The sequence below is a fragment of the Anomalospiza imberbis genome, chromosome 15 (genome assembly GCF_031753505.1).
Source record: "Anomalospiza imberbis isolate Cuckoo-Finch-1a 21T00152 chromosome 15, ASM3175350v1, whole genome shotgun sequence".
NCBI classification, from domain to species: domain Eukaryota; kingdom Metazoa; phylum Chordata; class Aves; order Passeriformes; family Viduidae; genus Anomalospiza; species Anomalospiza imberbis.
Genome location: NC_089695.1, coordinates 18,869,987 through 18,884,511, shown reverse-complemented (window position 1 = coordinate 18,884,511; position 14,525 = coordinate 18,869,987). Strand labels below are relative to the sequence as shown.

Here is a 14,525-nt window from a genome sequence, read left to right as displayed (position 1 = left end):
TCGGGCTCTAGGATAAGCACTGAGTTTTGCCACAGCCTTGTGTAATGCCACAGCCTTGTATTTGCCCTAGGTGTAATAAAGAGTCACAAAAACCAGTATCTGAAGACCTATACTCACATACCATACGCATTGTACATTTTGGGACCCAAGTCAGGACGGACAAAGTAGCTTGGCAGCCTAGAAGCCAAATTCAGTCTGCCATCTCTCTTGGTATATTCAGGAAGAGGAAGATTTTCCATCAAGTCCTCAAACCTAGAGAACAAAGACAGACAAAGGTGAGTTATCCTCCTGTAGCACCTACAGCAGTTCTGTCAGCACTGATACTAAAGGTTACTTACCTTGTAGGCATCATGTCTCTGAAGTCCTCCCCTGGAGGCCAATCCTTTAACTTTAGTACCATTGGCTGACCATCATCTGACCTGAGCCGTTCTGCAAGAAACAAATTAAGATTTCTTCATGTAGTATCTTTTTACCACAGCCCACTACCTTGTTAAAGCTGTAAGGGTTTTTGTACCTCTTAAAATGCACAGCAAAATGGATCCTGGTTTTGTTTTGGGTTTCCAAGCAATTTCATAATATGACCAACAACAGTTTAACAACTGTATAAGTATACATACACAGATATAATCACCGACAGCAGAAGTTTGGCAGATCTTGCACAGCTGCTAAGTTTTAGAATAGTTTTTATTCAGCTCAAAAACAAGCCTTTCCAAAATCATTCTTCCTTACTACTTTTACCAAAGTCTAAGGGAGTTTTATCATTAATTTCAAGAGAAGCAGTACTTCTACAAAATGAAAGTTATTGGTTCTTGTTCTGAAATCAATCCTAACTTCAGTGTAAAGCAAGAAACCATGGTACACTGCATTCAAAAAGGCTAAAGGGCAGGTGGTCACAAAGGAAGACAGCCTTCAGGTTTTTGTAATTCTTCTTTGCTGGAGGAACTCAAATTAGCAGAGTGCCAAACCCAAACATTTGTTCTTCACTTTAAGAGTTTCACATGAGTCCTGACTGGAAACAGAAAGTGAGCAGCACAGAAAGGGGGCATTACGCATGCAACAGTGGACGTATGCTATGACAGCACTGACCATATCAACTGCTTTTCTACCTCAGATCTTACGGTGAAGAGTGTCTATCTGGAAGTGGTACACAAGTAGCTTAGAACTCACTGTAATGTTTGGAGAAAAACAAAGTTCACTCTTCTACCAGATTTTTCACAAATCTATATGAGGCCACAAATTAAAAAACCAGCAGTCTTAAGACTTTAGCATCCCCATTTCCCTAGAGAGTAACACCCTTCACTGCTTCCTACCTTACTGAGGATTTTCAACCAAACTGATCTAGCAGAGCTCCTGACAGCATCAGAAGATTAAGCATATCTAAGAAATTAGGACTTGGAGACCTGTGAATTAATCTGCATTACATATCAACAGGCTAAAGAAGACAGCCTGAGTTTGAAATATAAAACATATTTTATTGAAATTAAAAGGAATTAAGAACTGCAGATATGTAAATTGAAGTGACTGATTTAAAGATAAACTTTGATAAGCTACAGATTTTAGAGAGGCAAAAAAGCTCAAGGACTTGAATTTAAAGATGTTTCACAACTTCCCATATTCAAGACTGAAATCATCAAGGATCTTTGTTCTAAACAAGAAGCAGCTTGCAGGGAGGCTATTCAGAAAAGACAGAGTGAAGAACTACCTGGATGATAACATACAGATCCGACAAATTACATGAAACTGGACAAACCCCAGAAAATATCTCATCAGGTGTAAGAAGGATCGAAACAAAAAGTCAGACCTTTCAAAAGGTCACTTTGAGCCCGAAAATATTAAAAGAAACAGCAAAAGATTGAAATTAATTAAAGTATCGTATAGAATAATCTCAATAACACCTCAAAAGTCAGTGGCTGTTCTGCATCTCTTTGGTAACTTAATGTGAGGGTGGGATCCAGCCACGTATTTTAAAAATTTAGAATTCATGTAATGCAGAGAAGTCAGAGACATTAGGTAATTTGCCAACAGTTTTCATAAGAATTAGAATGTGAAATATCTGGACTAGCAGCAAATAATATTCCTCTGTACTAGGAATTGAAAATGGCTGAAGAAACTATAAATAAAATGTATTTAAAAGAAACTATCAAGAGTGATAAGGTTTTCCAACCTAGGTCACTAATATTTCTCATGTATAGTGTGGTAAGTGCTTTGTCTAAAAGGAAAGCCAAAGCTGATTTTGCTGAAAGAAGCAAACTTTGTCTCTGTCTGGAGACAAACTACAAGTAACATTTCTCAAAGATAAATTGACCCATACAAATTCACTATTTTCATTAATGACCCCAGCACAAAAGTGAAGAGTTTGTGAACTTTCCCAATTACTGTCAATACACAAAGACCACACCACTATATCCTCCAAGGCCATTTATTTCTGATTAATAACAAAAACAGTATGAAATTCAACAGTACCAAATACAATATTCTGTACTAAACACAAAAAAACCAAGTCAAAAGCAGGGAGTTTATTGATTGGAAAATTACTAGGAAGGGAACATTCTTGGTCTGCAAATCTATAATTTCATTGACTGTTGAATGAACATTCCATTAAGTCATCCAACAGTTCCCCATTTCTGCAATATACACACAGCAATAAATACAGAAAACATTTTATGCACAACTCTAAAATCAGCAACATTGCAATGAACTTTTACAGCTCTAACACCTGTAACTATAAGACCACTCAGATCTAGGTATATACAATCTAAAATGGAGCACTCAGCTTTTCAGAAGCTCTTTACCCTGACCTGTTATGTCCCCACAAATTTTAACTGGTTAGTTTCCCCATCCACACTTGACAGAAGGTTTTCTCAAAGAACTCGAGCATTAAATAATGTGGTATCACGTGAGGCACGCATATAGCATTGCTATTCATAATAAATATCAATTTGCATTTATATGTCAAATTTACTTGACTGATGTATTCCAACAAATCCAAATTTTAGTATCAAAAGTCTCCATCTGTTCTAGCTCAGCAGGTTCCCTTTAGTTTTACAATAAAAATTGAGGTTGAAAGGAGAGCGAAGGTAGACACATTACTTACTTTCTTAAAAATGGTAACTGAGGATTAATTTCACTGGGAAAAGTTAAAAACAAAACCAATCAAGCAGTTTCCCAAGAAATGAAGCAATTTTTGACACATGAAAGTTACACACACCAACACACTGCAGTACAGACAGTTCTCTTGGACAGTCCTACCCTAATCTTCACCAATAATGCATTTTCCAGGGTGTGCTAGATGTAAGGAGCAATGGCTTCTTTGGATGAGACTGATAGGTATTTGGAATTTTTCTTAATTTATTTTTTAGGAAAATAGGTGTAAAATGAAGAGTTGAAGATAGCAAGACAGACTGCTCAGTTAAACTAGTCAGCCATAAATATTACTTACTAGATATTATCTCAAAGCCATCCCAGAAGTCACGCACTTTCACGTCTGAAATTATGGCACAGTTCCTGCAGTTCACCAAATCTACATCTTGATCTCCAAATTCCAGGCTGAAAGCTTCTGGTTTCCAAAGCTCTGACTTCAACTTCTTATGGACACCAGATACCAGCACGGGCTGAGAATACAAAGATGAATGCTTACTCCACCATAACCAATTATCTTACATATGCAGCCAAACTTTCTTAAGAGAGCCAAGACTTCTGGCTATCACCATACAAAAGACACCACAAATCTATTTTCATCATGTCTGGCTTTTGTGCATCAAGCAAATAACCAGAGTCAAAGCAAACTTTAGTTCCACGCCATGTGCAGTTGCCTTAGAAGTGGCGTTGGATTAGACTTGCCAAGGCAAGTGCATTAGGTCTCCATGGCAAGGTGTTGGCAGCAGGTATAGGCTCTGTAAGAGGAAGCTGGGAGCTGCCCCATGGTGGTCACAGATGGCTCCACCTGGCTCAACAGACTGAGCTGGCCAAAGCTGAGCCCATAATTGATGCTGGTAGAATCTCTGTGATAATGAGAAAGGGTAAAAAGTTCTCCACAGTTGCTGCACGCGTCTGTGTGTGAGAGAGAGAGAGAGAGAGAGAGAGACAGGGGGACACACAACACATGGACGGCAGGCAGGGAGAAGGGAGAGAAACAGTTTTGCATACACCAAGGTCAGTGATGGAGGAGGTGCTCGCAGCCCACTGAAGAGCATGGTGAGGCAGGCTGTCCCCTGCAACCTGTGGAGGACCACAGTAAAGTAGAGATCCACCTGCAGTCCACAGAAGAGCCACTGCAGCAGAGGGATATTTGCTGGAGGAAGTCCATGGAGAGCCCATGCTGGAGCAGGCTCTGGCAGAAGCTGTAGGGAGAATCCCACTAATAAGCAAACTTTCTGGCAAAAACTGCCCACTAGGGACCCACACTGCAGCAGCCCATGGAGACAACTAATGCTGGAGCCATCCATGAAGGATAGTATCCTGTGAGAGGAACTCCACAAAGAGGAAGCAGCAGGCAAGTGTGAGGAGGAAAGGGCAGCAGACACTGTGTTATGAACTGACCACAACCCCCATAATCCCCTTTGTCACTCCAGGTGGTGTGGCAGGAAAGAGGTAGAATAGTCAGAGTAAAGTTGAGCCTTTAGGAAGAAGTTGAAGTGGGCAGGGAGATGAGCTAAGGTGTTTACTGATTTGTCTTTCTTCTCTCCCGGCCTACTCAATTTTTAATTGGCAATACATTCAAATCCTTTATCAGAAGTTAAACCTGTTTTGCCCATGACAGCAATCCCTAAGGGACCTTCCTGGCTTTATCTTGACCCAGAAACTTCTTCACCTGATTTTCTGCCGTGTTCTGTTGAGAAGGGGGAGTGAGAAAGCAGCTGGGTAGAGGGGTCTGGCAGCCAGACAGGGTCAATCCACCTGTGGCAGTAGAGTAGGTATAGAATCCCACCACCTCTCCTTTTTCTTAAGCACACATGCAACTACCACTAGAAACAGCATTTGTAAAGACTTCTCATGTGGAATTTTTGCATTTTAATATGAATTGTTTAACTATTTCACTAGTTATTTATGTATAATCACAGATCAACATTAACTCTGTAGGACAAAACCAAGTAGTGGAAAAAAGGCTGTTCACTTGCAAAAGGGGTTTTAAGATGCTTAGGCTAATGATGTACATATACTCCAAACAGATATTTCAGTGGCCTCTCCCCATAAAAGCATTTAAAATGCTTTAATTAATTAATTGAGTTAATTAATTTAATTAATCTCAAAGCATTTGCTAAACTGACAACAATTGGGAAAGGTATACCAGACAATCCTCCCAACACTGCCAAAACCTTTTCAGTTCCTCTCACCCTGCCATCTCAAAAGAGAATTACCAAATTTGAGAGGAAACAAAGAGGGTATGAAGTGAACTTGCACATGGACTATTCCCACCTGAAAAGCTTCAGCTTTTGTAACTGCTACCTATGTTCAGATGGCAGTTCCCATGGCTATGCAAGTTTGAATTAATTTCAAGCCGTGCCCTATACATTAACAATGATCTGATGGTAGTCTTGGTTTCTTCACATGAAGAGCTCAGCACAACCCTGAGAAGCACACAGGTCCCTAGATGTAATATCAGTGTGCTAGGCAACGATACCTACAGAGCTATATACAAGCAACTTCAAAGTCATGCTGCTTAAACTCACCCCAGTAACCAACTGCTGCTTCTTTTGTATTGTCCAATGGCCTCTAAAAGGCCTAGCTTTGATTTTAGTCCCTAAGTGAGGACAACTATTGACTCAGAAATGAATGTAAAAATCCCAAGTCTGGGGATAACAGAAATGGCCTTGGTTTTCAAATACAATACAACAGAGCCATTAAGTTCTAGAAGGCAGCAATGAAACCTCAGCTCCAGAAGAGTGAGATTTAAGAAAACAAAAAGGGGTTGTTTACTTTACTCCTGTGAATTTCAGGGGAATGAAAAAAGCAAAAAACCCCACAGGAACATTTAGATTGGAAATGACTACCCTCAAACCAAAAAAAAGAGTATTTTCTTGTGTTGAGGCTGAACTTCCTGCACCCACTCCCACTTCTCCTGTCAGTGGGCACTGACAAGAAGAGCCGGGCTCCCGCTGCTTAAGATTTCCTCCCCACACTCTCCTGAGCCTTCTTTTCTCTAGACTGAACAGTCCCAGCTTGCTCAGCCTCTCTTCATCTAAGTGATGTTCTAGTCCCTTCATCATCTTTGTGACCCTTTACTGGGCTTCCTCTAGTAAGTCTGCAACTCCTTTGAATTGGGGAGCCCAGAACTGAACACAGTAAGTGGAACCATCACTTCCTTTGACTTGCTGACAACTCTCTTTGTTGTGAAGGCACATTCTTGGCTCATGGTCACTCCCTTGCCCACTGGGACCCCAATATCCTTCTAGGCAAAACTGCCTTCCAAATGGTTGCTTCACAGCAACTGATGTAGGATGTTATTCTTCCCTGATGTACAGGGCATTACATTTTCCCTTGCTGAACATCACCAGATTCTTCTCAGTCCAATTCTCCAGCCTGTTCAGACCCTCTGAATAGCAGCAGAACCACCTGCTGTATGAGTCATTCCTCCTAGTTTTGTATTGCCTGTAAACTTGCTAAGGGTGTATGAAGAACCCCATTCCATCTAGGTCACTAATGACATGGCAAGTCAAAAGTGCACATAGGGGGTCAGTGCAAAAGTGACCCCCTATGATATACCACTAGTGACAGTGCTCTCACACATGGCATTTCAGTCAGTTTTAAGTCCATCACACTGCTCACTTACCAAGTCACTTCACTTTGATGACATTATGACAGTGTAAAAAGCCTTTATCAAAGTTAATACAAAAAACATCCACTACTTTCCCTTCATGTACCAAGACAGTCATATAATCACAGAAGGCTATAAGGCAGGTTAAGTATGATTGAAACGGTATTCCCAAGCTCCTCTTTTCTTCATGACCATATCCCCATGGGATTCTTCCAAGCAAGTATCTGAAAAGGCAAAAGCCTGCTCTTCCAAAGCCCAGATTTGTGATCATGATTTTTTGCTTTGCTCCCTCCTCTCAGAATCTTGACCTGAACGCCACCATCTAATAGTCCCTGCAGCCTAAGGTGCCCTGTATCTCCACATTAACCACCACTTCTTCCTTGTGTTAAAGCACGAGGTCCAAAACAAGCACCCTTCCCTAGCTGTTTCCTTGATTAGCTGTCTCAGAACATTGACATCAATGCACTTCAGGACTGCTTGTGACCTGTTGTGTTGTTGCTCCAGCAGGTATCAGGGTGATATGGCAGATACTTGCCATAATGTTGTCCATGTTACGCTGCTCAATAATCCTGGCTCCTAAGTTCTTGGATGGCTCATCATCAGTTCTTCCACAATTTCAAGCATTCTAGGTTCTTCTTCCTCACAAAAACAGCAATGTTTCCTGCTTACTTTCCTGGCCTGTCATTCCTGTGTTGTCCTTCCTGAACAGCCTCTACCTATTCCTTCCCATACTACAGCTGCATGAGCTTTCCCACCACTTTGTCATACCAATGTGCAACTGCACACTAATTCCTCCTCTTTGTTCAATGTGCTGCATGCATTAGTGTACAGGTACTTCAGAAAGACATCTAGTCATGGTGATTTCCAATAAACAGTGTGAGAGCTTTCTTCACAATGCTGTGATGCACACAGATCCTTACTTACACGCATATACTTGAAGTGGATATCTTTCATTGTTGGTTTCTTGAGCACAGGATTACTCCTGTTCACATCACCTCACACTGCTTGCTTGCCAAATCAATCAATTCCTTCCTTGATCACTGGTCATACTCTCCCCTCCCTTGCTCCTGTTTATAGCTTTCCTCATAAGGTTGGCCAGCCTGATGGCAAAGATGCTCAATCCTCAAAGAGGTTCCCATGATCACAAAACCCTCTTGGTTAAAACCGGCTGTGCAAACTATGGTTGACATGCAGAATCTGTCCACTCCCCTACCCTTCACTGGCAGGAGTAAGAAAACCATGAGGACTCCATGGCCTTGATTAACACTTCCAGAGCCATACAGTCACTTTTGATACTGTCCCGGTCTCCCCAGTAGTACTCTGTGTGCCAATATGGAAAAGCAGCAGAGGGCACATGTTTGAGGGACAGATAAGCTTTGGCAGTCTTCCTACTATGTCCCAAATGTGACACCCTGGCAAGCAGCAATCCTCCCTAAGATAAAGCAAATACAGCAATCTCAAATCTGAATATACTTATCCCAGCAAAAATGGTAACATTAAGGCAATCTGAATATACTCATCCCAGCAAAAATGGTAACATTAAGGCAATAAAAAAGTTTAAGCATATTCTACAACAAACACTAGGGATCTTGTATGAGTAAAATAACAGTACCTTCCACAGGATGTGTAGAAAGCATTGCCTGGTAGACTTTAAGCTGATGGCTAAACCAGCTGTCTTCAGTACAGAAAAATAATGACACTTTGATCCCTGATGTATTCACTTGACCACTTGTAAATAGCAATTAAAAGAAACCCCAAAACAACCAAACTACTTAACTTAGTAGAACTCTTCTGGCTATTAAGCAGCAAATTTGCCATGGAAGAAAGAAAATATTCTCTCTAGTGAGTAACACAGATAGTGCTCCAAGATAAAATGACAATGGACTTGCCTGGTAGACATCTCCTGCCAAATCTGCTTTCAAACTACAGGGAGATAACAAAAAAACCAAACCAAACAAAAAAAAAAACAAAAAAAAAAAAAAAAAACAAAACAAAAAAAAAAAAAACCACAAAAAAACCAACAAACAAACAAACAAAAAAAACCACCAAAAAACCCACAAAAAAAACCCCAAAAAACAAACAAACAAAAGAAACACCAAAAAAAATTAAAACAAACCCAAAAAACCCAAAACAAAACAAACCCAAAAAACCCAAAAAACAAAACAAAAAAAACCCCACCAACAAACAACCAAAACAAAAACCAAAAAAATGCCAGTGCCATACCATATTATCAGTGTCTCAAAAAAGAGAAATCCTAGCAAAAATACCAAGTTGCTATAGGATGAGAATCCTAATAGTATACCCAGATGAGCAATAACCATTTTCAGGAGAGCAAAAAGCTCTTTAAAAACAACTTCAAGAATTACTCTTACAGTCTCAGTGAATCCTGGGATAAGACAAAGTTTAACTTATTTCTGACAATTTCTATGATGAAGGACTCAAAAAATGTTGCTCTTTTTGAGTGACACTGAAAGAGTGCCACTTATTATCTAAGCATTAAGGGGAAAAGAATTTTCTCTTTTAACAACCTGGGATGCCACCATATCCAACATCTTCATATGGCACAGACCTAGTGTCCAGTGTGTATTTATTGTGCTGGGGAGGGTGGATAAGGGTTTTTTTCCAAATAACCTTTTCCAAAACACAAACCAGGAAGATTTGGGGAATGGTGGTAAAATTAATGTTCTTTCACTTCACTTTTAAAGGTGCAGCTGAGTTGTACAGGAGGATGTAAGCCAAGGAAGAACAGTGACAGAGCACAGTTTCTTCAGAGAGTATCTGCTTGAAGAAATTCTGTTTAAAATAACCTTGTTGAGACAGTAACACCTGCCTGGGTCACATACTCTCTCTTATGCAGGAACAAGGGAAGTTGTTTGATTCCTTTTCACATTTCAACAGGAAACTCCAATGACTGCAACACCACCTTGAGAATTGCTCAACTGAGCAAAGGACTTGCCCAGTCTTGTTCCTATTCAAGGGGTCCTCTGAATGATAAAATGATCCAAAAGCATCAATAGCATACCTTGAGGCAAAGCCTAAGATAGTGGGTCACAAAGAGTACACGAGCATGGCAGTTGTAGACAGAGCCTCAGGGTGTGCACCAACTTGGATGGTGCTGCACACTGCAAGCTACACATCGGACACAAGATTTGTAATCACATCTCTAGACTCCATAAGCAGTCTCTCAAGACTCATCACCAGTCAAGAACCCCACAGTCACAAGCAGCATCTTGTTCATGGTGATTAACCAGTCTCATTGGCAACAAAACTGACAAGCACATTTTTTGTAGGCATTCCCAAGATGTTTAGGATCCTCCTAGGAGACGCAGTAGTATTTCCTGACAGAAGTGTTGAGAAAATTATTGAAGTATGCTAACCAGAAACTAAGAAGCTCTTAGCAAAGAAAAGCCGATGATGGACACCACAGCACTGCAAAAGAGTGATCTGAAATCCCTCGTAAATCAGAAAAAATATAACAGGATGAAAAATTAAAAAAAAAAAAAAAAAAATCCTATGCACCCCAAAATAGTCAGGACAGGAAAGCAACTGCACTTAGCGGGAAGCTGGCAGTGAAGTTTCTAGTCAGACAAGTGAGGGTATGCTGCACGGTACCTTCCTCCAACTATTAGGAGCTGGCCAGAGGAATCATGAACAGGAATGTGGCTGGTGGCATAACAGCCATCTTTGCAGTTCTTATGGCTATGTGCTAGCTGTGCTTATGTCCAGGCAACCCAGAGAATGTACAGTTCCATGAGACAGGCTACATTTAAATGAAAAGTACTCTACTTCTGTCACGAGTAGACTCTGAGTGCCAAAAGAGGTATAATGCAGCCTGTTCCTCCACCTCACCTCAGCGTCTTGTGAAAAATCACAAATAAGTATGGAATCCGACTGCCAAGCGCATTAGCACTGTAACAACAAACTAACTGACAACAAGCACGTCTCTAGAACAGATGATGAGGGACCTAATGGTCTAGCACTAATGGCATGAATTCTGAGTAGTCAGCAAAGGTACTGTGTCAGAGGCAGCCGCAGGACCAAATGCCAAGAATACAGTTTGAACAGCAATGGCCATTACCCTCTGTTAGAGCTGCAGCTGCACTTCCTTTGCAGCAGCAATTACTCACCCATTTTTTAAGATTCAGGTTGTCTGACCAGGCTGATCTTAATGACTCTCTGGAGAAGTCTAAGCTGCAGCACTACAGACTGACATCTGAAAAAGTGGCTATGCTGAGAGCAGGTGTAAGGTACAGTCTGTTGTATGAAAGCCTAACTGCTTGATGGCATCTCAGACAATCCACGAGAGCGCTCCATGCATGAGTTGCTGAGTCCAGAACAACACATGGGTTCCCACTGGCTGTAGGGCTCAGGGTGAGACACTGTATCAAGTACATCCAAAATTCAGTAGACTACTGCATGCAGCATTTTCGCTCTTGTACATGTTGCAGCTGGAAGGAAATGCATCTTTCTCTGAGGCTATAAAGCATCAAGCGTGGGGTAGATGCTAAGATGCACTCAGGAAATCAGAGTGGATTCCCTACTGGGCTGTAGTAGAGCAGAGGAGGTTCAGCACAAAGCACACTACAACTAAAAGGGCTGTCAAAGCAAACACTCTCATGATGGTAAGCTGAGAAAAGCTCAACATGCATGAGCACACAGGCCTAAGTAAATAAAGCACAGAGTGAACAGGGCTGCTGTGTCCTCTCTTTATAAAGCTACAGTTGAAATATTCACAAGGGCTGGATACTTATCACCCACCTGGCCTTGTTTCCAGCATTCTCTGAAGATCTTCCAGTTGTTTTTGTTGCTGGGATCATGAAGGCAAAGAAGTCTGCCATCACAGAGCCAAGAGTGGGAAGTGTGTGGATCCAGCACATTTAATCCCATTACCATTTCCTTCACCTCTCTCTGTGTGTCAGCTAAATTACTAGCTCGTTTTGCAGCATCAGACGTCTTCTTATTTTCCACCACAGAAGCAATGATATGGTCCAAGAAGTTTGGCAGGCTGGCTTTACCTTTGACCCCCTAGAAGATGTAAATCCAGAGGTAAGTTTAGTCTTGCCACAGTATAAGTATTAACATGTATCTGGTCTCCTTCAGACTTTAGTCACAGACACCTTGCTACCAGGAAAACATGCATCAGAAACAAACTGGCTCAGAGACAGACATGTATCCAATTAAGAACAGAAATGGCAATGGCTCTGTTTTACAATGGTAGAAGTTTAAATAATCAGCTAAAGGCTACCTTGAAAAATATTATGCAGGCATAAAACAGAAAACTTTAATGATCTAAATTCAGCTACTTGGATATTAAAAATAGTTCAGTATTTTTCCCAACTTCATTAATATCTCGAGTCTATTTCCCCATTTTCTTCATCCCATTACTAAGGAAGTGAATTCAGCCGTGGGACACATAAGCTGATAGATATGTGAACACTAAGCAAACACCAACAGGGAGAGCAGAAAGTGCTTCCCACATGTTAGTGGAACCACTAGCAGAGAGACTCTCTGGCTCTGGTTGCCATGCTCCTCAAGCGACATTTAAAACTCACGGAGTGTTTAAAATTTGTAATAGGTTATCAACACAATCTTAAATTTCGTTTTAACTGTAAAAAAATAAAAAGCCTGCCTATTGGCCTTGTTTATAGCAAAATACTTAAGACACTTAATAGATTTCATATATTCAACAGAAGATAAACAATTATTGGACCTTTATTCACACATTTGTGGGAGGGGGCAGGGGTGTGATAGATTTCTGGTAGAAAAAAACTTCTCATTCAAGTGAAAAACAAAACAAACATAACAAACCAATCAACACCACTCTCTCCCCCCTCCCAAAAACTCCCATCTTCTTAAAAACTAAGGTTCAATAGATAAAAAATTCACCATACACAGAGCTATCAATCTAAAACATAACATTACTAATTACTGAATATATTAATTCAGTAAAAAATACTTATGGAATTGTAGAAGAGTCTAGGTCCAACAGAAGTTCAAGAGATCATCTGGGGTAAATTTCTGTTGAAATTAGGTTTTGTTCCCCTTGGCTGGGTCATGCCAAACTTTAACTTCACAGGGAAGGAGATTAATTCACTTCTCAGGGCAGCCTATTCCACTCTTTGAATGCAAAGGGAGAATTTTTTCTTATATCCAGATAGAATTTCTCCTGAAAGAAACTGGTATTGCCCCTTGCCCTGTTAACCATGCATCTTTATGAAAGGAGTACCTCCATATTCCCTACAACCATCACTTAGAAATGGTAAGATTTATCAGATCCCCAAAGCATTCTCTTCTCTAGGATGAAGAGAACCATTTTCTAGAACCTTTCCAAATGTGTCAAGCTCTCCAATGCTTTAATCATTCTATGTGGCCCTTCACCGGATCCCATGCAATTTTTCACTGTCATTCTTCACCCAGGGAAATCAAAACTGGAAACAGTGTTCCAGGTGTAGCCCGACAGGGGCTGAATGAAATAACCACATCCCTTGATGTGCTCCAGCTGTATGCTTCCTGATACAGCCCAGGGCTGTTTACCTTTGCAGCTGCAGGTGTGCAGTGCTGGCCCAGGTGCAGCTTGTCCTCCAGAACCCTGGACTCCTTTAAAAGGCACTACCCCACTGCTAGTCTGATTCCACTCTGTACTGCTGCCTAGAATTATGTTAGTTTTCTACAGCCCATCTTAGCAAGTAAGACTAGAGCATAACATCATCTGCTTTGGATGGTCTTAAAAATGTACCATTACTCTGACTCTCTAGAGGCTGTAAGATAATACGCAGCTTAATTATTATTATTAAAGTCATGGTCTTAATTATTAAAGACCATGCTTATTATTCTTCACAACAGACTATCAATGCTCCAGAAAGATCAAGATGATTCTCGCCATGAGCAGCAAATTTCTTCTCTTAATTTGAGTTACACACCAGTTTTTTCTCAGATATGATTTGTTCATTCTATATGATGCACCTAGACATTCAAGTCAGGAGATGGACCAGAGTTCTCCATAAGTTCTTTAAATCTACATTACTCAGTGAAGATCAGAAGTCAGGAAAGTGAAAAAACACATTACACAATACATCTGATTAGATGTGGTGAGACAATGCATAGAATTGCCAGGACAGGGATACAAGTTCAGACAGGCTATCTCAAGCCTTGAAGGAATAAGTTGCTTTAAAACAAGTGACCACAGTTTCTTTGCCTGTACTTAGTGATGAGAGGCAGAAGTATTCTTGGATCCACTTTCCTGTAGCAGCATTATATTTTCACATACAGTTCCCTCTCCCAAAACCAACAAACATGAACTATTATCAAAGTGCCAGCCAGCCAGCCTGGCAGAGTTAAAAAAAAAAAAAAAAAATCACTATGAAACAAGCCATTTCATCTTCCTTCTTACTCTATCTGCCTAAGCTTTTGGAGAAAGTATTCACCAAAAAGAGCTAAGTGTTGATAAATTCCACAGAATTTATCATTCTCCTTAAACTAAATGCTTCTAACCACTTCAAATAGCATTGATTTGTTCAGGGTTTTTTTTGAAGTTATTTCTTCCAAAATGGATTAAAATATCCCTATTCCAGAAAAGGCATTCAGAAATAGCAACTACACCTTAAACTTACAGAATCACAGAACCATAGAATATGCTGAGTTGGAAGCAACCCATCAGAATCATCAAGTCCAACTCCTGGCCCTGCACAGGACACACAAAGAATCCCACCCTATGCCTGAGCATGTTGTCCAAATGTGGCTATTCAGCTGCCTGCTGGACATTTTGTCCAGA

The 14,525-nt window shown here is 40.6% G+C and overlaps 1 protein-coding gene across 3 annotated transcripts in view; it reads right to left on the bottom strand.

The window, feature by feature from the left end:
* KDM3B (lysine demethylase 3B) overlaps positions 1 to 14,525 on the bottom strand; it is a 54,694-nt gene that overhangs the window by 6,522 nt on the left and 33,647 nt on the right. For all 3 annotated transcript variants that reach the window (XM_068206290.1, XM_068206288.1, XM_068206289.1), the window contains exons 16-19: positions 11,513 to 11,779; positions 3,440 to 3,611; positions 339 to 429; positions 122 to 252 (exon numbers count right to left, since the gene is read on the bottom strand). In XM_068206290.1, coding sequence (XP_068062391.1) covers positions 122 to 252; positions 339 to 429; positions 3,440 to 3,611; positions 11,513 to 11,779 — 661 coding nt within the window. The remainder of the gene's footprint in view (positions 1 to 121; positions 253 to 338; positions 430 to 3,439; positions 3,612 to 11,512; positions 11,780 to 14,525) is intronic.